The sequence below is a fragment of the Rattus rattus genome, chromosome 6 (assembly GCF_011064425.1).
Source record: "Rattus rattus isolate New Zealand chromosome 6, Rrattus_CSIRO_v1, whole genome shotgun sequence".
Classification (NCBI taxonomy): Eukaryota; Metazoa; Chordata; class Mammalia; order Rodentia; family Muridae; genus Rattus; species Rattus rattus.
In genome coordinates, this window is record NC_046159.1 from 28,258,076 (window position 1) to 28,284,822 (window position 26,747).

Genomic DNA, 26,747 nt, shown 5'->3' on the forward strand with positions numbered 1-26,747 from the left:
CAGAGGAACAATAAAGATGATTTAAAAAAATCCAACCAGTGCCTTAGCCCACATACACAGGACTCAAAGAGAAAAACACAAGACGTTAAAAAACAAGGTTCCACGATAGCTTAGAAAATAATAGTTTCCACCAGAACGACCTCTAGCTGAAGCAAATCAGATGAAATCCCAAAGATTCGAAGAGTGATTATAGTTGTATTTACAGAAATCAAAGGAAACACGAACTTCTGGATGGATTTCAATAGAACACAAGGAGCTGGATGGAACAAGGAGGCCAATGCAGTCTGAATGCAGAATACAATAAAGAGATTGAAAAAAAATCAGCCTGACACACCGGAAATGAGAACTGTAATGACTCAAAGAGCTCCACAGAGCCCTGTAAAAACAGTTACCTTCATACCAAAACCACAGAAAGCCAGGCGCGGGTGGCACACAGCTTTAGACCCAGCACATAGGAGGAAAACACAGGTGGATCTTTATGAGTTCGAGGCCAGCCTGGTCTACAGAGTGAGTTCCAGGACAGCCAGGGCGACACATGACCTTAAACAAAACAAAACAAAAGAACCATATACAAACATGACAGCAAAGAAAATTAAAGATAAGTGCTACTGAGAAACACAGATGCAAAACTTTTCAATAAAGTACCTGCAAGCTGAACTCAGGAAAAGACGATTCAGCATGATCAGGATGGCCTCATTTCAAAGATGCAGGGATATTTCAAGATAGACAAGTTAAAAAATGTAATCTGTCACATTTACTCAAGGACTCAAATGGTTATGTCAATGTATGAAAAAAAAAACGGCTTTTGAGAAAATCTAATTTCCATCAATGAAAAAAAGCCCCAAAGACACTAGGAATGCAAGGAACATATTTTAACATAATAAAGTCTACATATGAAAAGCTTATGACCACTGTTATACAAAATGGAGACAATCTCAAAGCATTTCCACTAACATCTAGGAAAAGTTTTCTTATGGAGTCCTTAGGGTCTGCAGAATAACACCTGCTGATAAAAACATTTTAACTTCTTCCTTTCCTATTTGTCTTTTTGTTGTTGTTTTTGTTTTGTTTTGGTTGAGGCAGGGTTTCTCTGTGTAGCCCTGGCTGTTCTGGAGCTTGCTATGTAGACCAGGCTGGCCTTGAACTCAGGGATCCTCCTGCCTCTGCCTCCTGAGTACTGGTCATTCAAGAAATAAGGCTAACGATTGACAAAGCAGGGCCGTATAAAATTTAACTGCTTCTGTATAGCAAGGGAAATAGCTAAGCAAGTGGAGGGAGCTATTACCTGTACCCTGGGCAGCCTCTGCCCGACCCTACCTGCCCCTTGGGGGTCGAGGGAGAGTTGGGGCAGAGTCAAAGACACAGACTCCGGAAACAGGGGAGAAATCCTGCAGGAGGCTCATCTGAGCACTGCTGCAAGCTCCTTTAATACCCTCTGCCCACACCCCTGTTGGTCCCAGGAAAGTATCTCTTCTAAACAGCAGTTCCTGATTGGCTGGTATTATTTGCACTAGCAATCCTTGCCCTCCCAGGCAGTACTCAATTAGGTCCTCCTGCAGGAGATGTTTCTGCAGCTGCAGGGCCCCCAGCGTTTACATAGAGGTAGCCTTTGCATTCCTGCTACAGGGAGCCTACAGAATAGGGGGGAAAACCAATCTTTGCTGGATATTCATGAAACAGAGAATCGATATCGGGATTATAGAAAAAATGGGCAATAAATCAATAAATGGGCAAATGAGCTGTGCAGACAGTTCTCACAGGTGAGGGAGAAATGGTCATTGAATGTCACTAGGCAAGGGGATTATAACTGAAACTGCCGTGACGTTCTATCTCATTCCAGCCATTAAGGAAACAGAGCAGAAAGTGCTGGTGAAGATGTGGGCATTGGGCAACCATGACAGCTGCTGGTAGGAATGGAAACAACCCCGGCCATTATGGAACTCTGCCGTGAAACAACAACAACAACAAAAAAAAAAAAAACTAAAATTGACCTTCCATATTCATATGACTCCTGAGTAGTTACCCCCAAACCTCCAAGTCAACTTATCATAGGTGTGCAAATATTAAGGCAAATATTGTATATTTTCTCTTAGTCGTGGGCCTTACATTTTACATAAAGATATAAAATCCTAGCTGCATGGATGCTATCTGTGTAGATGCAAAACAGAGGAAGTGTAGGCTAGAGAGGGCAAAGATGGGTCGATGGGTGAGCGTATGCTCCTAGTATATACATTTAATGGAAAAGATATGTTTAGTTATTTCGCGTTTTCTTGTCTAAACCTTCCACTGTGTTTCATACTGCCTCATCCTGAAATCCTCTTTTCTCTGGTGAAGTCAAGAATCCCATCTTTACCTGAGTAGAGGTCCCTGGAGAACTCCCTCAGGCTACTGCCGGAGGCTGTGTGGGCCTGTCTGAGGCCTGCGCCCCATTGCTGCAGTTCCAGTCACATGCAATTTAAGAAGCTTCACTTGGGGTTGGACACAGCAGTGAATTAATACAGATGGCTGCCTCGGGTATCCAAAAAACTTAAGAGAAATTAGCTACAGCAAATAGGTATCCTTTGGCCCTTTCATTTGAGGAGGCTATCTTTTGTCTTGAGAACGTGTGACGAGTTGCACGTGTCTGGGAAACCGTGTCCTTGCAAACTCATCAGTGGATGGATGACCTGTGATTATCCACTTTTAAAATGAAATAAAGCCGTTGTATCTTGGGTCATCTGTGGGAGGTAGTTTCTGGGTTGGTGGGAAGCTTTATTCTTAACTCTTTTCCTAACACCTGACATCCAGAAAGGTACCACGCACCTGTAATGTGCACATTACGTAAGTATGAGTACAAGCCAGTGCACCGTGCAGTGAGGCTGACGACAGGTCAGAGATGCAGTCGCTGTCATGGATTTACAAAAGTTTAGAAAAGAGGCAGACGAAGGGTTGGGGATTTAGCTCAGTGGTAGAGCGCTTGCCTAGGAAGCGCAAGGCCCTGGGTTCAATCCCCAGCCCTGAAAAAAAGAACCAAAAAAAAAAAAAGAAAGAAAGAAAAAAAAAGAAAAGAGGCAGACGTAAACCATTAGTAAGTACAGTGTGGTACAGCCACAGCAAGTGAGCTCTCTGAGGATGGATCGCCTCCAATGGCTGAGAGGGATCGGAGGTATTTCTAGCAGCTGAAGGTGAGATCATAGGTGAAGCCATTTGTGGAGTCTGCACCAGTTGTCTTTCCTGAGATTAGCTATGATTCGACCATTTTGGGTGAGCTTATTTAAAAATGCATATTAATCTTCTAAATGTTATGAGGGTGAGTGTTTTGTCTGTCTGTATGTCTGCACACCACAAGCACTCTGTTCTCAGAGGCTGGAGAAGGGGAGCAGACTCCCTGGAGCTACAATCACACGGTTGTTAACTGCCGTGTGGGTCCTGGGAATTGAACTTGGGTCCTTAGCAAGAATGAAGTTTCTTAACCACTGAGCCATCTCTCCAGCCCAACAGGGTTAGTTTCTAAATGTGTGTTTAAGGCCTCAACAAACATTGAGGCTACAAGAAGTCTCTGTGTGTTAAAATGTGGGTTTTGTTTTGACTTTTAGCTTTTTTACTCGATATTGGATATATGTGTAACTGTCCTGGCAAATCAGAGATATACTAAAAAGAGACACTTGTCCTCCCCCTCCTCCCTTAGACTACCAGACTATCCGCAGAATAGACACAACAATGAGTTGGAATTTTTTTCTAGGAGAAAGAAAATGCTGGACCTTGGTGCCTACCAAGAGAAGGATATTACACAGGATTCCCAATTTGCATTACAGACTCGGAGCCCTGGCCAGGAGCAGAAACCGATGCTGGTCAAAGCTGCAGGACCACACGTAGACTAAGACTACGTAGCGTCGCACCCCTCTTGTATCGTATCTAAACCTAACCGCATTTGAGTACCGTGACAGTGGACTTTAGGAGATCTGGACAGTGGCCTTCTTTGTTCCTCTCCTCAACATGGTCACACCGGATGAAGTTCCTTTCTTTGCTCTGTCACTATTACTTGTAGAGACAAAAGGACAAAACTAAAAGGGCTGAAAATAAGAAGCCAGACTCACCACCCAGCAGCCAGGGCCTGACTGCTGGGGTCCTGACAGCAGCCTGGGAAGCCTCCACAGAACAGCTAGGGTCTAACGGCTCAGACATCTCACCCCAAGTGGCCAGTCTCAGGGAGGACAGGTTGAATTCTGAACTTTACTACCCCATTCCTGAGCTGCCTCTTGACCTCATTCAAACCCATTCCCCACACCAGCCTTGGAGGCAAAGCAGGCAACTAACTTTAAAATGACCCCATCTCCTCTTAGGGATGCCATTCACTCTCTGACCCCTGAGAAGTTGTCCACTGAATCTCCTCGTACAGTGTCTGTTCTTTATTTTTAAAAATTATATTAATTCCAGGCTGGTAAAACTATGAATGAGGGCTGGAGAGATGGCTCAGTGGTTAGGAGCACTGGCTGCTCTTCCAGAGGTCCTGAGTTCAATTCCCAGCAACCACATGGTGGCTCACAGCCATCTGTAATGGGATCTGATGCCCTCTTCTGGTGTGTCTGAAGACACCGACAGTGTACTCAAATACATAAAATAAACAAATCTTTTTAAGAAAAAGGAAATAGATTTGTTTAAAAAAGACTATGAATAAAAGCCATCATATCTTTCATTAAGTCTTTTGCAAGGCTACTGAGCTAATTAGAACCTCCATGGTTATAGAGAATTTGGAATGCTACAAGTTCAGAAGTTCAGAGTCAAGTTACTGTGGACCATCTTCAGTGAGTGTGCGCGCGCGCACACACACACACACACACACACACACACACACACACACACACACACACGTGCTCCTGACCAACAGGTTCTCACTATGCAGCCCTGGCTGGACCGAAACTTGCTATGCAGACCAGGCTGGCCGCACATCCAAAGATCTGCCTGCTTCCAAAGTGCTGGAGCTCAAGGCATGTGCCACCTCCATCCTCTCCCACTCTACACCCAGCAACGTTAGCGCTCCTCACAGCCGTTTATCGCTCCCCTCTGTCTGTGAGCTGACATCTTTCTGACTATCAGGTAAATTATTTGGAGTCTGCAAACAGATGGCCAGTGTGGCTGGGAACATATCCCTCACCAACCAAAGCCTCTGAGTGTCATCAGACAGCACCTGAGGCTTTTAGCAAAGACTTTCCCATTTTGTTTTAACCTACCCGATGTGTTTTTAAAAAGACAAAGAAAGGGGGGATATGTTCTATGGAGGTCCGAAGAAAGGGGGTGCCTTAGCGGGCCCATGCTGAGGCATCCCTTCCCTCTGAGGGACCAGCCACACAACGGTGTACTATAGAATAGAGTTTATTCAGGGGCCGGGAGGAGAGTTAAGAGGGCAGTAAGGCAGAGAAAGAGAGGAGAGAAATGGAAGAGTAGAGGGGTAGAAGCCAGCCATGAGCACGTGGAGAGAAGGGAGGAAGGGAATGGGGAGAGAAGGGACAAGGGGGAAGAGGGTAAGAGCAAGAGAGCAAGAGCAAGAGGGAGCAAAAGGATGAGGAAGGGGCAAGCAGCCGCTTTCTTAGTGTCAGGCACACCTGGCTGTTGCCAGGTAACTGTGGGGCGGAGCATACCTGTGTTGCTGGGTAACTATGGGGGTGGAGCTTGGACAGAATGCTAACACTACCCATCTAATGTTTCCACCAATGTGTTTAAGTGTCCTGATTTATGACTTCTTTTGCTCTATTCCTATAAAGGCTTTGTGAAGGGACTAGAGAGAAGGGACAGAGGCGAAGAGCACTGGATCCTCTTCCAGGGGACCAGCTTTTAGTTCCCAGCGCCACATTATGGCTCACGACTGCTCATAACTCCAGTTCCAGGAGATCAGATGCCTCCTTCTGGCTTCATCATACAGGGCTCACACGTGGTACACAGGCAGACCTGCAGGCAAAACACCCATAAACATAAACTAGCTCCGTGAAGCAGCTTCCGCGTTGGAAAGCTTAGGTTGGGTGACCTAAATCCATGTTCCAGGACCACGATCACTATATTCGGATCCAAAATAACCTTTCTTTGTTATCCTCTTATGGGCAAGAGCTGTGTTTCTATGTCAGCAACACCTTTACCCTGAATCTTACTGGCTTCTTGCTCGCAACGTCTCTTAAGTTGGCCTTTTGAGGACCAGTGGGTGAGCCTGGCTTCTTAAGGTTGCCCCAGCTCAGCCGTTGATCTTAAAAGCTTCGGCACCACATACTATAGGTGTACATTTTATTACTCGTAACTCTCTTAGGAAGAATTTAATATTTCCATGTTTCTAAGGTTCGTACAATGTGACTCAAGTTCTGGCCAGGGACAAGTTGTTTTACATATTCAGGTTACTGTTCTTAGTGAGATGGTAAGAGTGACATTCTGCATCAGTAGGATAGGATAAAACTTTAAAATTTTGGGGGGAAAACTAACATGTATGGCACTTTACTCGTGTCTGCTCTTTTGGTTTGTATATACTACACTTTTTTTCACGTTTCGTGTTATCGTTTACATAGTTTTGAAAGGTAGCAGTCCTAAGACAAAATTGTAAGCTCTTTGGATGTAAAATTACACTTCGTTTCAAGTATTTAGGCTATCCTTCGGTGCACACTGCACGTCCTCAGACAGCGATCTGTCTTCCTCCCCAGGGTGCCTATTGCTAGCTCAGTCATCCCTTAAGACCAGGCCTGCGGGGAAGCGGCACGGCACTCATCAGTGAGGTACTCAGCGCCAAACTTCATAATGTGATCACAAATGGAGTCGTCGCAGAGGCTTCTGGAAAGCGTAGTCCAGAAAGGAGGGCCGTTAGGCGCATGGGCAGAGCCCATCTGTCAGCTGTGGAACTTTTGTCCTTCTTCAAGGGGGGGGGGACATTGAGCCCCGCCGCATCCCCTGACCTGGGAGGGTCTCCGATTGCAGTGGGCGAGCTTGCTAGCGCGGGATCCTGTTGGGCAGCGGCCGGCCGGGCGCGCTGGGCGGGTCGTGGAGGGGAGGGGAGGGGAGGGGAGAGTAGAAAAGAGGAAGGGAGAGAAGAAAAGAGGAGGGGAGATCAGCGGGAGGGAGGCCAGTCTGAGCCACCGCCCGGGTGACGTGGCACCCACTCGCCTTGTCAGCCCGCCACGTCGGCGTCCGCCCGCAGCCCATCCCCGGCATCTGCAGCGGAGGCCTCCCTAAAACCGCTGTCACCGAGGTGAGAGCCGCTCTGGACGCACGGAGCAGGGCAGTCATGCAGAGTTCTGTAGAATTAGCAGGGCGGGGTGCTTCTTTTCTACCAGAGCCAGGTCCTTTCATCTGGGCCCCTCAAGGCTGTTCACAGAGGCTATTTGGTTTACCCAGTACCTGCGGGTGGCCTTAATCCTCTATTGTTTAACTCTGTGGTTGTTGTCTCTCCCTTGAAGTCTTGTCTGCTTTCTGCAAAGCGGCGGCTGAGGACATAGCCTTGAAGCATACTTGATCATACCCGAAGTCTTCTCTTTCTAAAAATTCTCCGAGCCTCCTCTGGATCCCTTAGTGTGAAAGATTAATTAAGGTTCTCCCCATATCCCTCGTCCAGCCTTTGTTAGACTGTTGAACAATTATTTGGAAGTACAGGATTGCTTTTTAAAAATACCTTTTAATATTAAATTTTACTGAGAAACTGAGAATTATATACACCCTCTAAGGAAATAGACCTGAGACAAACTTGGGCGGGAGGGTCTGGCCTTGGAGCTCCAGACTAGATAGCAGCTGTTGAGCCCCTTGCCTCAGCCTCCCGAGTGCAGGATTTACAGACGTGTGCCACCCTGTCTAGCAGAGGCAGATCTTAAAGATGAGAACGGTTGTCCGTTTATGTTCTCTGTTAAGAAGGAGATTTCCTAAGGCTGATGATTGAATCATTTGTGTCTGGCCTTATACATTAGGCCTTTGGTAAGCACCAGCTAGCTAAAATTGAGCATCTGCATCTGGATTTTGTGGTTTTTTTTTTTTTTTAAACTGTATACATGATATGCCTGTTTAGGGAATATGGTACTAAACTGTTGTCTGATTAATTAATGCCTTTTTTTGAAATAAGGTCTCCCTAAGTAGTACAAGCTGGTCTAGCTCTCCATCTATAGCTTAAGCCAGCCTCACTCTTACTATCCTCCTGCCTCAGCCTTTACAGTGCTGGGGCTAAAAGTGTGCCTCACTCCATGTGGCTTCGAATTGCTATTTTTGAGGGTAGATTTGGCAGCCATGCAAAAGTTCATTAAGATGTAATTAAATTTCACCCCACCCCCATTTCAGTCTGCTTTGAGAGGCTAGCCAATTACAAGGATCTGAACCTGTTGTGTGTCTGTCAAGACTTGATTGGAGGCTGCATGGAGGGCTATTCACTGTGATCTAATTCCTTTCATTTTAATAATAATAGCATTGTAAGTCCCAAATTCAAGTAGCAAACATTGCAACAGAACCAAAGGCAAAACGGATCATATGTAAGAGAAAATATATCATATGTAAGAGAAAATGGGCCATATGTAAGGTTCTTTGAAGAAGTGTTTCATTTTCTTTTGGCTTTAAGAAATTGTAATTTAGGGAGAAGAAATGCCTGGTGTTTGAAAGCTTTGAAACGACTTTCTAAACTTTGGGGAATTGTGATATTAACAGAAAACAAGGTTACCTCCAGCATAGACACCTAAGGCCCCCTGTTTGCATATGTCACACCCACTTTGAAACCAGTCTGTTATTTGGCTTTATTTGGTGTGTATTATTTGGTGCTGAGTTCTTTTGTGTTAGTCGGTAAGCAGACACATGCTTTACAGACAGAGAGTAGAGATGTTTAGATTTAGTTAAAGAAAAAATATCCCAGGCTCGCCAAGATTGCATGGGAACTCTCTATAAAGAGGCCAGTAGTGCTTCCTCATGATCCTTCTGATTGGGTGGAAAGGACAGCTTCTCAGTATATAGTACTGAAATGTTGTGTGGAAATTTCTCACAGGGGACCTGGAGCTGTGGCATATGATTTCCTAGGACTTCACTCTTCCGACTTTAAAGGGTGGAACCCGGCTCTAAAAGCACAGCAGAAAATGACCAAGTTCAAGGTGAGTACCTTAATTTGTTTAACTCTCTACACACATGTGTTCAATGAAGGTTTTTGAAAGAGAATCTAGGGATTTGGAGAGTAGACTCAGTAGTTGAGAGCAGTTGTTGCTCTTGCAGAGGACCCAGGTTTGATTTCCCAGCACCCACATGGTGTCTCAAAGCCATCTGTGTGATGGCTTGTATATGCTCGGCCCAGGGAGTTGCACTGTTAGAAGGTGTGGCCCTATTGGAGTAGGTGTGTCACTGTGGGTGTGGGCTCTAAGACCCTCATCCTAGCTGCCTAGAAGTCAGTCTTCCATGAGCAGCCTTCAGATGAAGATGTAGAACTCTCAGCTCCTCCTGCACCATGCCTGCCTGGATTCTGCCATGTTCCCACCTTGATGACAATGGACTGAACCTCTGAACCTGTAAGCCAGCCCCAATTCAATGTTGTCCCTGATAAGACTTGTCTTGGTCATGGTGTCTGTTCATAGCAGTAAAACCCTAACTGAGACAATCTGTTACTCCAGTCCCAGGAGAGTCGATGTCCTCTTCTGACCCCCACAGGTACCAGGCATTTACATGGAACACATGCATACATGTAGGCAAAACATTCATACACATGAAATAATAAAATAAAGCAATCTTTAAACAGAAAGAGAATGTCTGTATTAAACCTGGAAGGTATGACTGGCTTAAGCCATCCAAGTACTGTCTGAAGAACCCTGGGGGCCCTCCAGACCCTTTCAAGGGATTCTGCACCAACAAAGATCATGCTATCTATCGATGAGCAAATTGCATCTGTACTGATGGCAGGAGCAATGATATAGACCGATGGCTGTCCTGCATGACTTAAAACAATGGAGTGATGGTGGGGAGCAGCTGAGGAAAGATGGCACAGTTGAGCAGCAGAGCTTGTGAGTTACGTTTACATGTGAAATGTACTGTTGTACGTTTTGGGTATTCATGGTACAGTGTTGGCATATTAGCTGTATTGCGGAAGAACTAAAGTCCTTTCCTATTTCCTTGCTGACATTTCATCTTGGATACGCTCTTCATAAAATATTTGCATCACAGTAAATAAGTCAGCCTTCTGCTCTGAACTAAGAACAATTCTTGAAGGCCGTGGTTCTCAGCCTTCCTGATGCTACAACCCTTTCATACAGTTCCTCTTGTGGTGGTGACTCCCGCCATAAAGATATTTTCATTGCTACTTTATAACTGTAAATTTGATGCTGTCATGAGCTGCAATGTAAATATCTGTGTTTTCTGATGGCGTTAGGCAACCCCTGTGAGAGGGTCATTTGATGGTCCCAAGGGGGTCTCGACCCACAGGTTGAGAACTATTGCTTTAAAGCCATACAGTGACTTTGATTCATATAAAACTTTCAAAGTAGCATGAGAGTGTAGAGCCTGCACAAAGCATGACAGTGACATTATTGTCACTGGGTTTTTGCACTTCCTTCAGACTGTCCTCCATGGAACAGTGAAAGCTACTTTCGGGATGATTGAAAGGTAATGAGAATCCGCTCATAATAATAACAGGACTGCTGGAGAGATGGCTCAGCAGTTAGGAGCACTGACTGCTCTTCCAAAGGTCCTCAGTTCAATTCCCAGCAACCACATGGTGGCTCACAACCATCCTTAATGGGATCCCATGTCATCTTCTGGTGTGTCTTAAGATAGCTATAGCATATTCATCATATATATATAAAATAAATAAAAAATAATAACAGTACTAATGGCTGGCCTTTCCCGATCACTTATCATACTTTAATCCACATCCATCCTGAATGCCACAGTAAACATTATTAACTTAGTTAACCCCTGACACGTAAGCACACATCTTTTGAGCATTTTGTGTGAGAGAACGGGATGCTCCCGTTCTAAGCTACTCCTGAACTGCGATGGTTGGTACCCACGGGCAAGAACTTGGGAGATTTTTATGCAAAGATCAGTTTTTCGTTGGATATCTCTTATATTTGAAAGAACTGGCAGGAAAACTGTGGCTATTCAGAATTTACGAAGTCTCACTGTGTAGCCCTAGATGGCCTGGAACTCAGAGATTCTCCTACCTCTGCCTCCAAAGTGCTGGGATTAAAGGCGTTTGTCACCACATGCCCAGAAACAAACTTTAAAAAAAAAAAATTAGGAAGTCTGTCATTTCCAGGAAGAAAACTGTTAGCAATCCCCCCCACACACACACCCTTTATTACTAATGTTAAAACTTGATTAATGTGAAAATTAGAACTTGGGAAATCTTACGACCTCCATGATGAATGTGACAACTTCTTATGTAAAGAATTTTCTGACTAGGTCACGGCTGCTGCTAACAAATATGATTTTAAAACAACTACGGAATTCACCAATATTTGACTTGCGTTTCTGGTTTATGTTCAGAGGGGTAGTCAATCAATTTGAAAGCAAAGAAGCGGAAAACAGGTCATGTGTTAGGGAACGCTGTTCTCAAAGGTAATAATTGAGGAGACTCCAGTCAAGAATGCCATTGCAAAACTGTAGCACTCAAGTCAGAAGGAAGAAGAGATATTTCATTCTGGAGCAAAATATGGGTGATCGTGGCTTAGGGACGCAGACTCAAGATATCTCAAATTCCATGTTCCAATTTGGTAATGGTCTTTGTAATGACAGAAGAGTCATATGTCATGGTACATTAAAAAGACTCCAGTGAAAGCATCAGTGGGCAGAGCACAGTGCGGTGGAGAAATCTCTCACAGGCTTCAGACACTGAGGACACTGATGGTCTCCGCACTGGCGAAAGCTGGAGTCTGTCTGTACATTCTAGAGGAGTTAACAAGGAGGGATGTCAGGTCAGACACGAAGGTGGAAATGAATGGCTATTAAGAAGACTGAAGATATGCCAAGCAACCAGAGCCTCCAGGGACTAAGCCACTCCCTAAAGACTATACATGGACTGACCCTGGACTCTGACCTCATAGGTAGCAATGAATATCCTAGTAAGAGCACCAGTGGAAGGGGAAGCCCTGGGTCCTGCTAAGACTGAACCCCCAGTGAACTAGACTGTGGGGGGGAGGGCAGCAATGGGGGGAGGGTTGGGAGGGGAGCACCCATAAGGAAGGGAAGGGGGGAGGGGGATGTTTGCCCGGAAACCGGGAAAGGGAATAACACTCGAAATGTATATAAGAAATACTCAAGTTAATAAAAAAAATAAAAATAAATAAATAAATAAAAAAAAGAAGACTGAAGATAGACAAAGGTCATTTGCTTTGGACTCCTAACGTCTTAGGACTCTAATATTATGGTTGTGCTCAGCCGTTCAACTCTAACACAGATGCAGCCTTTCCTGGACTCTTTACTTCATGGTTCTCCCTGTGGGTGGAGCATTACCGCCTGCATGGGGAGAGGGCAGATATTGTTTGATTCTCTTGATGACAGAAGGACTCATTCCTCAGTAGGCAGGGATGAGGGTCTTCTCAGTAGGCACGGATGCAGCCTTCAGGAGAGAGAAATAGTGGGTAAAGACATCAAGGAAGCGATTAATCTTTCGAGGAAGTTCTGCCCAACTGTGTCCATATCCTTTAATAGTCCAGTTAGCAGTGCATGGCATCCAGTTCTCCACATCCTCATGCTCCCTCTCGTTTTCTTGTTTTTCTGAGTGAACAGTTACAGGAGTGCATACAGGGTGGTTTTTATTTCGTGCTGTGTAAAAGGTTATTTTTGTTGTTGTTGTTTTGTTTTGTATTTTTAGGACAGTCTCACTATGTAGTATAGACCAGGATCTGCCTGCCTCTTTGTAGAGACTTGGTTGATTCTAATACTGAGGCAAGGGATGTACATTAAGCACGGATAATTCCATATCATCAGGAAGTATGGAAACGACGTAACCAAGCAACTGGGACAAGTTAAAAGGATATGGGGGTTGTGGGAGGGGGCAAACCTGAAACAGTTCCTCATCGAAAAAGCTGGAACAATTTAAACACCAAAAATACCATAATGCTTGCTTCTAATTCAAAGCATAAGATAAGTACATGAGGCCACTTCAATATAAATGATTGAATAAGCAAACGAGAAGAGCTGATTCTCCTTCATAGAACAGCCCAAACGATATGTATAGATACTGTTCGCTCTAGGAAAGGGACGTATTCCCTTCTTGAGAAGACTAAACTAGACTTCGTTTTGTTTTCAAGTAATAGTGTATGATAAAGAAAGAATAGCGCCACAGCGGAAAGCCCTGGCAAACAGTGCCCAGTGAGTACACATCACCAGGTGTCTCCTGTAATGCTGTGGTGAAAGGGCTCCTCCCTAAACCCAGGAAGCTGTGCAGGGGATCCCTACGTTGTCATGGAGATCCCAGCCTGTTGGAGAGACTGTAGGTTGACTCCTGAGAAAAACTATAAGCACAGGGAGGAGCCAACTCAAGAGAGGCTTTACGTGTGCTGCGGGTATCCTAGATCCTAGACGTGGAGCTCGAGGACCTGGTATTTTCCTGCTAGGTTACTGGTCTGCATCCATCTGTTTCCCTGTTTACACTCCACACCCTCCTTCTTATATCTGAGAATACGCACATTTACCCCATACCATAGTAGGTTGGAAGTATGTGCTTTTATTTTTGAGACAAGGTTTATTTGTGTGGCCCTGACTGTCCTGGAACTCTGGAGACCAGGCTGGCCTCCAGGGATCCACCTGCCTCTGCCTCCAAGTGCTGGGAGGAATGTGCCACCGCTGCCTGGCTCTGTGCTTGTTTTTGATGTTATGAGGACTTGCAGTAAAGATTAGCTTGAGTCGCAGAGGAGACTTTGAACTTTTGAATATAGTCAGGACTGTTAAAGACTGTGGGGACTGCTAAATTTGGACTGGATGCATTTTGCATTCTAAGATTAGAATTACATCAAATATACTGATTGTTCTAAGATTGACACGGTAGCCTTCCAAGCTTGAGTCTTTGAGTTCTTTCTTCATTATTACATGGTTTTCTTTATACAGGCCATAGACATACTTGGTTGAACTAATACTTAAGTAGTATTTAATAGCCATATATATATATATATATACACATACATACATATATATACATATATACACACACATATAGATATGTGGAGAGAGAGAGAGAGAGAGAGAGAGAGAGAGAGATTTCAATAACACTGACTTTAGTTAACTCTATTATCAGTCATGGAAAGTGTTTTAAAGATTCTTTGAAATGGTCCACACGAATGAATACTATCTACAAAGAGAAATGGTTTTATTTCTCCTTTTATAGTCCTCCTAGTTTGTTATTTATAGCACTGGCTATGATTTCTCTCTAGGATGTTTGAATAGGAGTGTTGAGAGTAGACATCTTTGTTTTCTCCCTTTACCTTAAGGGGAAAGAAGCTAGTCATTCACTGAATGTTACAGAGGGCGCACATCTTAGATAAGAGAAACGTCTTAGATCACATTAGGGAAGTCTCCTCTGTGTCAACCTGCTGTCACATATACCCTGTCAGCTGGTAAGGAGAAGTGGACTGTTTGGGTCTCATGGTTTCGAGGTTCTAGTCTATGGTTGGCTGCCTCAGTTGCATTTGTCTGTGACAAATCACCTCATCATGGTAGGAGTCATGGTGGAGAAGAACTCCTCATACTACGACTAAAAGGGAACCAGTGTTTTACGGTTCTCTTGAGTACCACACACTCGGTGACATGGATATGTCTAACTAGACCCTCTAAGGATTCTGTTAGCTCCAGACAAGACTTGAACCCGTAGACTTTTGACAGGCACTTATAAACCAAACCATTGTGTCGCCTTGCCCTGGTTTGGACAGTTTTTTCATTATGAGAAGATCTTTTGAGAGGGTGGTGTCACTTTTCTCTGTTGAGTTTGTAGTAACAGGTTACGAGTCACGCTGACACTGGAATGCTGAGCCAGTGTCCTCCGCTCGAGTGGTGTCAGTTTTACAGATTCTGTATTCAATCTGCTCAAATCTGATGTTGATCTTCTCTGGTGAATTCTATGCTGCTCGTTTCTACATTTTAAGAGAGTATACACAGTATCTGGTTCCATTTTGTCACTTTCGTACAAAAAAATGTTAGGGCGATTTCCCCCCACTCCCTGTTCTCCCCCTTCCCCATGACCTCTCCACCCTTCCCCCCTCTACCAAGCACCATAACTTCCTTGCTGCGTTGAGGTCGTGTGTGTTCTAGTCTCTTCCTTCCCTAATCTCTTCTAGCTTCATGGCCCGGCACCCACACACATCTCACATAGCACGACGAATGAACATGGGGAGCTAACGTCTTAGCTTGCTTTCCACTGCTGAGGCAAAAACACTGGTCAAAACAAACTCGAGGAGGAAAGGGTGTATTCACCTTACACTTCCATGCCGCAGTGACTGAGGGAAGCCAGCCAGCACAGGAGCTCACACAGACACCCGAAGGCAGGAACTGAAGCAGGGCCATGAAAGAGCTCAGCTCAGTGGCCTGCTCTTCCTTGTTTGCCCAGTTTGCTTTCTTATGCACCCCAGGACCACCTTCCCAGGGATTTTTAGGAATATATAACTTGCTTTGCTAACAAAAGAACACAATTTTAAACCTACGCTTGAGCAATATTCTCATACTGCATCATAATAGAATCCACTCTTATTGTTATTTGGTCATGAATAAAATAAATTACTAGAACCCAGGGAGACCGTTTGGTTGGTAAAGCACTTGCCAGGCAAGTACGAGGACTTGAGTTTGATCCCCAGCACCGTTTAATAGGTTGGGTTGGGTATATTAGTAACTTTTCCATCACCGTGATAAATCACCATGACTAGAGGAAACTATGGAAGGAGGAGTTTGGCTTATGGTTCCAGACGAGTAGAAGTCTGTCACGGTGGGAGGTATGTCACCAAGTGACATGCGTAGAGGCAGACGCAGGAAGCTGAGAGTTTGCGTCCTCAAGCACAAATATGAAGCAGAGAGCGAACTGGAAGTAGATGATGCTTTATAACCTCATAGGCTGCCCCCAGGGACATGCTCCCTTCAGGGACGCTACGCCAGCTAACCCTCCCCAAACGGTGCCACCAACTGGGAGCCAAGTTGAATGAACTTCAGGCCCACGTGAGAGACCCTGTCTCAAAAGCAAAAAAAAACAAACAAACAAAAAAAACAAAAACAAAACAAAACAAAAAAAACCCCAACAAAACCAAAGCAAACAAATCCCCCCCCTCCAAGCCCCAAAACAGAACGAGATGGACCCATGTGCACGTGAACCTGCAGGGACACACAAGCACAGACCTGCACATAATCTCGCTCAAAAGAGGTTGCCAACCGTCATGTAATGCTAATGTAAGGATGAGGCAGAAGCGTGAGTACTTATGTGCTCAAATGATGTGAATATTCTCCAAACAAAAACCAAGGGACATTGTAACGTAATTCTTTAATATAGAGTAATTATGATAAGAAAGAACCTTAGAAATTAGAGGCTTATGGTAAAAAAAAAAAAACAGAAAAGTAAATAAATGCACAATATCAATTAACTCAGGAAAAAATAACAGAACAGAAAATGACCTAGGATAAAAGGATGACTGGAATATAACAGGCCCAGGGGAACAGAGACGTGAAAGAAAGTATACTGCATGATATGTCAGAGGAAAGAAGTGACAACAAACAAGTCACCCACAAGCAAATTCACAACCAGAGTGTCAGAAAAGCAGAGGAGTAGTGGAGTCCCCAGGTCACAAAACCACGCAGCCCAAGAGACTACAACTTCAGAACTCCATAAAGACCTCGATCTGTGGGTTCTAAACACCCCCCTCTGAAGGGTCACTGCCATTCTTACTTAAAAGGGGAAAGTCCTCTAGTTTCCAAAGGCAAAGTCCAACTGATCTGGTAATAAGAGAAAAATAAAAGACATATAACTCCTTTGTTGTTTTGGTTTTCAATTTCAAGTGCAACTTTACCGGAATTTAAGAGAAAACACAGCGCAGCTTGGTTAGGTAAGGTCCCTGCAGCCATGAGGAGGAGATGAGGAAGGCCAGGCCTTGAGTAAGGCATAGAACAGACATAGCAGATGCAGAAAGGAAGGGTGGAAGCAGGCCAGTAATTAGAGGATGGAACCGCAGTGGCCAGAAAATCATTCCCAACGGCAGTAAACAAACATATAGAACAAAATAGTAAGAAGTGTTTGCAAGAAATCAAGAAAACTAAAAAGGAATAGTGTATCGCAGCCAGGCACGGGGATGTGCACAGGAGAGGGACTCAGGAGGATTCTGTGTTTCTTACCAGTCGGGTCTGTATTGATGTAACCCTGCGTGTACCTTTCCTCTTTCCCACCCCCAAAGAAGAATGCATGTGTACCCTAATGGTTTCTTTAATAAAATACTACATTTCCGATCTTGTGGGGAATAGATACGGCTAGCTAAACCATTTCTTTCAACAAAATGAGAGAAACTGGAGTTGGGTATGGTGACAAGCATCTGTCATCCCATTCTCCAAAAGTCTGAAAAGGGAGGATGGCAAGCCTGGGCTATTTAGTAAGATCCTGTCTCAACAAATTTAAAAAAAAGTCATTAAAACTATAGGAAGAGGATGCGCCTGCTTTGGCAGAGACTCGATGTACCAAGGGTTGGAAGCAGATACCCAGGGCAGGCCCTACTCTCTCAAAGAAGGGGATTGGGGAGGGTGTTTGTGAGGAGGAACCGGAAGGAGGCAGCGTTTGGGATGTAAATAAATTAAAAAGCAACAACAACAACAAGTATACCTCCTACCAAACCATGCAAACCCTATAGGACCCGTTCTTATTTTCCTCCCAGAGGTTATTAATGTCCAACTAATTTAAAGCGTGAGACTGGGCAGGTAGCTCAGTCAGTGAGGTGTGGCTATCCAAGCCTGGGAACCTGAGTTTGGATCCCCAACGTCGTGGTAAAAAGCTGGATGTAGCTGGATGTAATTCAGTGCTGGAAAGGCAGAAACCCAGGGATCTCTGGGTCTTCCTGGCCAGTCATCCTAGCCGAATCTCTGAGCCTCAGGCTTAGTTAGTTAGACACCTTGTCTCAAGAAGGAAGGTAGAGTGGTTGGTTATTGGTTTTTAGTGCTGCGATTCAACACCATGACAAAGGCAACGTATAAGTAAAAGGGTCTATCTGAGCTTGTGGTTCAGGGTGGGTAAGAGTTTGTCACGGTGGAGAATCATGGCAGCAAGGGAGATTTTGAATCCCAAGCGGGAAGCAGCCAGCAAACTGTGAATGGTTACTAGCTTTGAAAAGCCTATTCCCAGTAACGTATCTCCTCCAGCAAGGCCACATGGCCTAATCCTCTCAAAGTAGCACCACCAACGGGACCAGGTATTCAAATGCCACAGCCTGTGGAGGACATTCTCATTCTGTTACCACATGGAGAATATAGAAGAAGAGACACAATTTCAGCTCTAGCTTACACAGTGCACACACATGGGCATGGGCATGTATACCTCTACACACACACACACACACACACACACACACATCACATGTATACATTTGTACTCATGTACCTTTACACATACATATACATCACATGCACACACTTGTCCTCATGTACCTCTACACACACACACACACACACATTTGTGCTCACCTTTACACATACATATACATCACATGTACACACTTGTCCTCTTGTACCTCTTCACACAAGCACATACACGTGCATACATCACATGCACACACATGTGCACACATACCTCTACACACGTATACATTCATACATTACACACACATGATCTGTGTTATCCTTTGTTTCCCTGAGTCTGCAATGGCGTGTGCACTGCTCATAGCTCAGAGGTGTGCCCTGTGCCCTGTCTGTCTGAGTTTTCTCTTTAGATAACGGATCTGCTCCTATAACTCTACCACTCACCTCTGTCTCATAAGCGCCTCCCGTTGTCTGCATTGTCATCTACAGTGGGGGTCACATCATCAAAATGTAAAGGCAGTCAACGTGGTGTAAAACTGAGGAATAACTACTCACGATTTTTTTCTTATATACATAATCTTAAATGTGCAAAGTGGTTTGATTCCCCAAGTCGGACTGTGCTAGAATTGCTCTTTGGTCTATCCTTGGCTCCCTCTCTGTGGTGAGTGGACATTGGTTCATGTCTCCCTCCGAAAAGTTCATGTACCATATGTAGAGGTGTATGACATGAGGTCTGTTACATGTGAAAAAAATACATTTTATTGAATCAAAGGAAAAGCATCAGAAATTATTTGCATTCTGCTACTTGACTTTATAAAGGAATGACTCAATTCTGCACACCATTTTCATTCTGTGTCATTTACACGTCCCTGAAGGTGCTGTCTGTCACAGGCCCACATTGCTGTCAATCATGAACTTTATTTCCAGTTGATGTTAGATGGTTTGACCATCTAATCCAATCTAATAAAATCTATTGCACAATGCAATAGCTTACCACTCTCAGAATACCGTGTGTCTTGAACATACTTCTGCTACATTAGGATTTATAGCTTTGCCTCCTTCCCAAAAGCTAATTTAGCTAAAGCTAAATGTGTGATTTCTTTAATGTCACTGTCCAGAGTGAATATAATGAGGGGACTCAGAGCTGGTTTAATGCGTTAGCTTTTCTTTTTCTCTTTTGTCTAGGGTTGAGCCAGGGCCTTGCAAACGCTAAGCAAGTGATCTGCTGTTGTTCTACCTCCCGACTTTTGTGCTTCCCGAAGTCACTGCAAACTGAGTTCCAATTTGTCGTTGCAGGGACCCGTGACACTAAGGGATGTGACTGTGGAATTCACCAAGGCAGAATGGAAGCTATTGACCCCTGCCCAAAAGTCCCTTTACAAGAATGTAATGCTGGAGACCTACAGTCACCTGGTCTCTGTGGGTGAGAAGACTTTTCCTATCTGTAACTCCCTGTAGTTTCCCTCTCTTCTCCCATTCGCTGGACCATGTCGGGTCTCTATAAAGTCCAGTGATGCTTTGTTTCACAATTCAGAGCTCATCTGTTTGGGAATACCAGAAGACGCATGTGTGTGCTCCTAACTGCTTCATGTAAAAAATACATTTGTGAAGCATAAGTGGGATCTTCTCCACTGTCCTGAAATTATACCTCTCTTCCGAGGGATTTATGCCATTCCCTTATCTCTGTCATTAACAGGCTATCGTGTGGTCAAGCCGAGTATGATCTCCAAGTTGAAGAAAGGAAAAGAGCCATGGCCACTAGGAGCAGAATTTTTACGTAGGAGCCGTGGTGGTGAGTCAGAAAAAAATCATGTTGCGCCACGTGACCCTTTGAAATATCGGTCAGGAAAGCCTTTTGAAATAGTTAAGGGGTCTTCCTAAATCCTCTATAGTTCTAGAAATGGTTGAAGATACTGTTGGCATATATTTAAATCTAAAAGCACACCAATTTTCACCTCTCCATGTAAATCTGTCTTTTATTAGACATTTTTACTTTTTTAATAATGTATTTTTATTTCACGTGCCTTGGCGTTTGGTCTGAGTGTATGTCTGTATGAGATCCCTGGAACTGGAGTTACAGACAGTTTTGAGCTGCCATGTAGGTACTGTCTCTGTGTATGTGTGGTGTGGTGTGGTGTGGTGTGTGTGTGTGTGTGTGTGTGTGTGTGTGTGTGTGTGTGTAAAGGGTGGAGAATGAATACTACAGCTCATCTAGATTTCTCTACTTTTATGCAATTAAAGACCAGAACCCAGGGAGCAGTGCTTCTCACTTTTAGATTACTTTCCTACATCCATTAATATAATCAAGACATGTCCACAGGTCAGCAGATCTAGCTGATCTCTCTTTGAGTCTCTCTTTATAATAATGGAAACTGTCACAATGGTATAGAGGACAATTTCATTTGAGAGTGATTTCGTCTTGACACCCTTTCTTGAAGCCTAAGAATCGACCTTTAGCCATGATGGTGCGTTAAAATCTTGATTCTTTTATAGATAAGCGGCGGACGGTTCATGACCCCAAAGCCAGACATCAGGAGCAACAGGCTGGGACTGCAAGGCAAGTTTAAGAACGAATGTGTAGAATAGAAGCTTTGTGAGGAAGGATAGTCTTGTTTGAAATGCTGGAGGTGGGAGAATAATTATTAATTAATACTAATTAATAATTATTAATTAAATGTGATAGCACTAGCACATGAGTAAACCCCAAAGAATGTGACCCGAAACAGGAATGCCTGCCTGAGGGGCTTGATGTAGGGTCAAGAGAGCCAAACTTCATAGCTACTTTTCATCCTTCTGAACTCTGCTCTAGGGGACGCCACGTTATAGAAAGCACAGTCTGGCCATTAAGAAACCCTGAGACTAGAATGTAGGAGAAGCGTCTTTCCATACAGTGCTTGGTCACAGTGTAGATCATCAGTGTCACAGGGGAGAAGCCCTATGAACCTGACAAACAGTATTATGGAAATTATCATCAAAAGTATTCAGAGAAAGCACGGCATCAGAAGAGCTTTGAAAGTCCTATTAATAATGCTTTGGGAACTTTCTCTCTAGGAAAGGGGAACTCGCAAAGCGCCAGAAAACTCCCACCCGGCATGAAAGCTATGACTGTAGCAAATGTGGAAAGTCCTTCTGCCAGAAGTCTTCCCTCCTGGCGCACCAGGAAACACATACCAAGAAGTCCTATAAATGTGACAAATGTGGACAAGCTTTCTATAAAAACGAAGACCTCTCAATCCATCAGAAAGTTCATACCAGAGATAAAACCTATCCATGTAAAGAATGCAACAAAATCTTCTACCACCTGTCGTCTCTCACTAGACATCTGAGAATCCATGCTGGGGAGAAACCCTACGAATGTAGCCAGTGTGAGAAATCCTTCTACCAGAAACCACACCTCACAGAACACCAGAAAACACACACAGGGGAGAAACCTTTTGAGTGTAAGGAATGTGGGAAGTTCTTCTATGTGAAGGCATACCTCCTGGTACATCAAAAGACACACACAGGGGAGAAACCTTTTGAGTGTAAGGAATGCGGGAAGTTCTTTTCTCAAAAATCACACCTGACCGTCCATCAGAGAACACACACAGGGGAGAAGCCCTATAAATGTAAGGAGTGTGGGAAACTCTTCTCTAGGAATTCACACCTCATAACCCATCAGAGAACCCACACAGGGGAGAAACCCTATAAATGTAAGGAGTGCGGAAACCGCTTCTACCAGAAGTCAGCCCTCACTGTGCACCAGCGAACTCACACCGGGGAGAAACCTTTTGAATGTAGCAAGTGTGGGAAACACTTTTACTATAAATCAGATCTCACCAAACACGAGAGAAAGCATACAGGGGAGAAGCCGTATGAATGTGCAGAGTGTGGCAAATCTTTCTCCGTGAACTCAGTCCTTAGATTACACGAAAGGATTCACACGGGAGAGAAGCCGTATGCGTGTGAGATCTGTGGGAAGTCCTTCTCTCAGAAGTCCCATTTTGTCGTCCATCAGAGGAAGCACACAGGGGAGACGCCCTACAAGTGCCAGGAGTGTGGGAAAAGCTTTATCAAAAAGTCACAACTCACGGAACATCAGAAGACACACTCCAAGAAGGGAAAGACAAACAAATAGTGTGAGTTCAGAACCCCTGCAGGAATTCACCCTTTGGCTGTAATCCACACAGAAGGAGAACCTTCTAAGTATGGGGGGGGAAAATGGCAGCCATGGGGTTTTTTTTGTTTTGTTTTGTTTTTTATTCCTCACAGAATTATCAGCAAATGTGCAGAAAGAAATTCTTCAACGACATTAGGTAGACCTTTACCATAGGGTCAACTTTCAGAAATAACAGGTGGCAGAAACTGTGCAAACTACAAAATGTGAAAGAAACTTTGTTTTTTAGAAGTCACACTGATGCCATATAGAAATAGCATGGGGCAGAAATCCAGTAAGTAAGTGAATTTCCAGAAGTTTCTGTCATAGCATCTAGCACTCTACATGCAAAGTCCACAGTGAGGAATTCCAATGAGTATCAGGCACTCAGAAGTCTCCCCACACGGCTGGTTACACTCATCTTAAAAGGATGGAGGGGAATACATGCATAGATTGCAATGGATATGAGAACCTTATCAAGAACACGCTCATCATGGAATGTTAGTTCCATTAATACTTTAATTGGACCTACATAAGTATTTTAAATATTTGAAACACCTTCCACAAAAATTAAAATCAATTTATCCTGAAGGCAGTGGTTACACTCCAAGTCCTGCTGCCAGTTTCAGGGTTCTATTTTCTTCCTTAAAGAAACATACAATACAAACAGAAGCCAACTAATATTGCATATATCAAAGGTATTTAAAGAGCAAAAAAACGTGCCGAAGAGATGGCTTAGCAATTAAGAGCACTGACTGCTCTTCCAGAGGTCCTGAGTTCAATTCCCAGTAACCACATGGTGGCTCACAACCATCTGTAATGGGATCTGGTGTGTCTGAAGAGAATGACAGTGTCCTCACATACATAAAATAAATAAATAATCTTTTTTAAAAGGAGCAAAAGCAACCAGGAAACATCATTAAACAAAGAAGTCTTTTGATATGTAGGATGTAGAGGTGTGTGTGTGTATGTGTGTGTGTGTGTGTGTGTGTTTATCTCTTTAAAAAACATTTCTAAATGTGTGACTTTCTCCTTGAACCCATAGTGATTGTTTCTGAGCTCAGTAGCTGTGGAAGGACACATGTCACATTGTAGCAACAGTGATTCCCACAGGTGACATTGTTACTGTAACTTATATTTGTGTAGACTTTATATTTGTGCGCCTTTTTGTCAATGTCTGGGCACTTACAAATGGGTTCAGACATTGTTATTAATTGGGCCCTTCAAAAGAAACTTTGTAACTTTTTCTGCTATATTGTGATGAGTTGAACTTGGACATGCATTTGAGCAGTCCGAGCTGTTTCTAAGGCAGCAGTATTTACTTCTCTTACTGTAGATATGTAGCAGTAGCATCTGTGTTTGTATTGTGTATGAAAAATACCTCATTGCTTTTCCTTCCTATTCTGGGTAGCAGAGGCAGCAAGGCCAGTAGCTGAAAGTGAGATTCTAGGCTCCTACTACCTTCCTTGACCTGGATCCCAGCATGAACATGGCCTGTAACTTCACTGTGCCTCACCTTCCTCCTCTGTAAGGGTAATGACAGCAACATCCTAGAATTGCCTTGAGGTTGAAATATGTTGATATTTTGAAGCACTCAGAAAAGTGTCTGTAAAACATAGTAACTCAACGTTAGATAGCATTCTCATTAATTTGTATTTCCCAAATCACACAGTGAAAAGGTTGGCAAGCCGGAATTTATCTCCCACCTTATTCCTGTTAGTGCCTTGATTTGATTTGGCTGTGTATCTCCCCACGGTGGCTCAGGAGCAGATCCTGAGTAGACAAGGCCAGGGGTTTGTGAACCACAGCCCATTGGCCAGATTCGCAGCCCATTTTTGTAGCCTATAAGCTGAGATTAGTTTTATATTCCTCAATGATTGCAAAAATTAAATATTTTGTGACCCATGAAGGTTGTACAAAACGAAAGTTCCGTGTCTGAAACTAAAGCACTTTGAGAACACTAATACAAACCCGTTTGATTACATTCTGCCGGTGATGCCTTCGCACGGTGCTAGTGAGGCAGACCACATGGCTAGGAGAGCCTGAGACATTGCTGACTCAGCACTTTACCGAATAGGTCTCTGTTACTCAGGGCTGCACACGCTGCAGCTGGTCCTGAGCCCACTCTTCAAAATGTTCTGATTACAAATGTGATGCCACAGTCTATGGGTGGGTGATGTCTGTGCAGTATATTTATTTTGTGGATTGTATTTATATGTGAAAATGCCTAGGTTTCGAAGTATTTTTCTCCTAAAAAAAATGTGTTTTTTTTTACTTACTGAATTGTTATGTTAAAACATATTCTTGATGGAATGTAACAAATATATGAAATAAACATTGTCTCAATGAAATGGAATTAAATTTTCAATTAATCTTTCCCCATGACATTTATTTATTTTCTTCCAAGTCAGTGACTAATTCTTCTTACATAATTTACCATTTTCTTACTATCTCATAATAGCATGCCATCTGTATTATTATTAGTGTGTGTGCATATATTTGGGGGGGGCAGGGACACGGGTGTGTCCCAGCTCGCACATGGGGAAGACTTCTAGATGTCTGTTCTATCCTTCCACTGTGGGTTTTGGGGATCAGAGGTCAGGTCATCAGGCTTGTATTTTCATCTGCTGAGTCCTCTCACCACCCCTCCTCCATCGATTTAATGTTCAACTAATGTCATGTAACAACAAAACGTAATGCCTAACTCCAGTTACACTGACTGGTAACCTGTAACAGTGTTCCGGTATTTCACACGGATGAGACTGGACTTACAGTGTTTTAAATTGGCTTTATATCAGGATGAATGCAGTGCCCATTGGGCAGAAGCCATTCTTCAAATTGGAAAGCTTGAATTCTTCCCAGGCAACTGGTGAGAACATGATACTCTTTTTCTCCAGATTCAAACCTGACACTGTTGCATAGCCATTGTATTGTCTCAAGCCATTAATCAGTAACCACAAAACCTGATCAAAATCAACCAGGAGATTTGACAGTGACTGATCAGGTATCTCTTTGCCAGAGCCACACCGGCCTGTGTCAGCTCTGTGTTTCTGAAAGCCTAACCTTGCTTTCATTCTGTCCATTCTTCGGAAGTTAACTGACTGGCTAACACCTTGGTCTAGTGTTAACATTTTTTATACTAAAACTCAACCATTCTCTCAACACTGCTTTTTTTTGAACAATCCCTTATTCCCATCCACTTTGTATCATCTTTGCTTTGTCAGCAATTTACACCCCTCCACTGGTTAGTGTGATGGTCAAAGGCTCACTGTTGAATTGGCTTAGGATAAAGCTTACCATCATGCTAAACAATGGGTTAGTCTGAGACCAGACCATGAAGAAACATGAGCTGTCCACAGTGAGCCCGCTGGTCATTTGTCAGTGAGCACAGATTTCTTAACCCATCCAACTCAACCCACCACTGGCTAGACAAAGCCAGCTGAATGACAGACTCTGGCCAGTGCCAGGTCCCCTGCCAGGTAATGTGCAAATAAATAATATATTAATTTAAATTTTGAGTGTGTGGTACTGAAACACGAAGGAAATAGTAAGTCAAGTTTTTGTTGTTGGAGACGTCTCTTGCTTTGCAGGGATGGTTTGGAGTGTCCATGGCTGTCAGGAATGGGCTAGGATTTATGCCAATGGTTGATTCTGATTTACAAGAAGAGCTTACTTACCCAAGAGTAACCACAGGGATGAAAATCGATATTGTTCAAATTAGATCATCGCCCTTGCTTATGTCTAGAACTAGAACTTGAAGTTGTGTAGCAAAAATAAACCCAAAAAGGGAAACTTGTCCAGACTTTTAAAAGTAAATATCAGAGAGGGAGATTCACTTTTCTTTGGGGGGGTGTAGGTGGCCACTGGAAGATTGTCCAAGTCCCATTAGATGTTCTCACACCCATCTGCACATGGGCAGCACTAATTAGAACTAATGGGTTATTTTCTGAAATAATTAAAAGTTGGGAGGGAGATTATTGGAAGGAGGCAGGGAGAAGTAGAGGAAGGAAGTAGGGGTGTATGTGATAAAGTTATGTTGTATATGTGTATCAAAATTTTTGAAACAATAAAAGTAAAACCTTGGAGGGTAGATTTTATCTAAAAGATTCAATGGTTGGCTAGGTCTTGCTGAAGGAGACGTGTCACCCAGGGTTGGCGTTGGGGTTTCAAAAGACTGGTG

The 26,747-nt window shown here is 43.6% G+C and overlaps 1 protein-coding gene across 2 annotated transcripts; it reads left to right on the forward strand.

The window, feature by feature from the left end:
- Positions 1-7,058: 7,058 nt before the first annotated feature.
- Positions 7,059-24,923, forward strand: Znf25 (zinc finger protein 25). Of its 2 annotated transcripts, none has more exons than XM_032905810.1 (6): positions 7,059-7,201; positions 8,966-9,068; positions 19,729-19,855; positions 20,129-20,224; positions 20,926-20,989; positions 21,484-24,923. In XM_032905810.1, exons 2-6 carry the CDS (start codon positions 9,054-9,056, stop codon positions 22,547-22,549), a joined length of 1,368 nt encoding a protein of 455 aa, XP_032761701.1. In that variant the 5' UTR covers positions 7,059-7,201; positions 8,966-9,053; the 3' UTR covers positions 22,550-24,923. The 2 variants fall into 2 exon arrangements, with proteins under 2 accessions (XP_032761701.1, XP_032761702.1); XM_032905811.1 differs by lacking the exon at positions 7,059-7,201 and adding an exon at positions 7,904-7,917.
- The last annotated feature ends 1,824 nt before the right edge of the window (positions 24,924-26,747 follow it).

Coding starts and splice junctions, on each gene's coding strand:
- Znf25 (XM_032905810.1), top strand. Junction 19,856..20,128: donor CAGTCACCTGGTCTCTGTGG/GTGAGAAGACTT, acceptor TGTCATTAACAG/GCTATCGTGTGGTCAAGCCG. Junction 20,990..21,483: donor CAACAGGCTGGGACTGCAAG/GCAAGTTTAAGA, acceptor CTTTCTCTCTAG/GAAAGGGGAACTCGCAAAGC.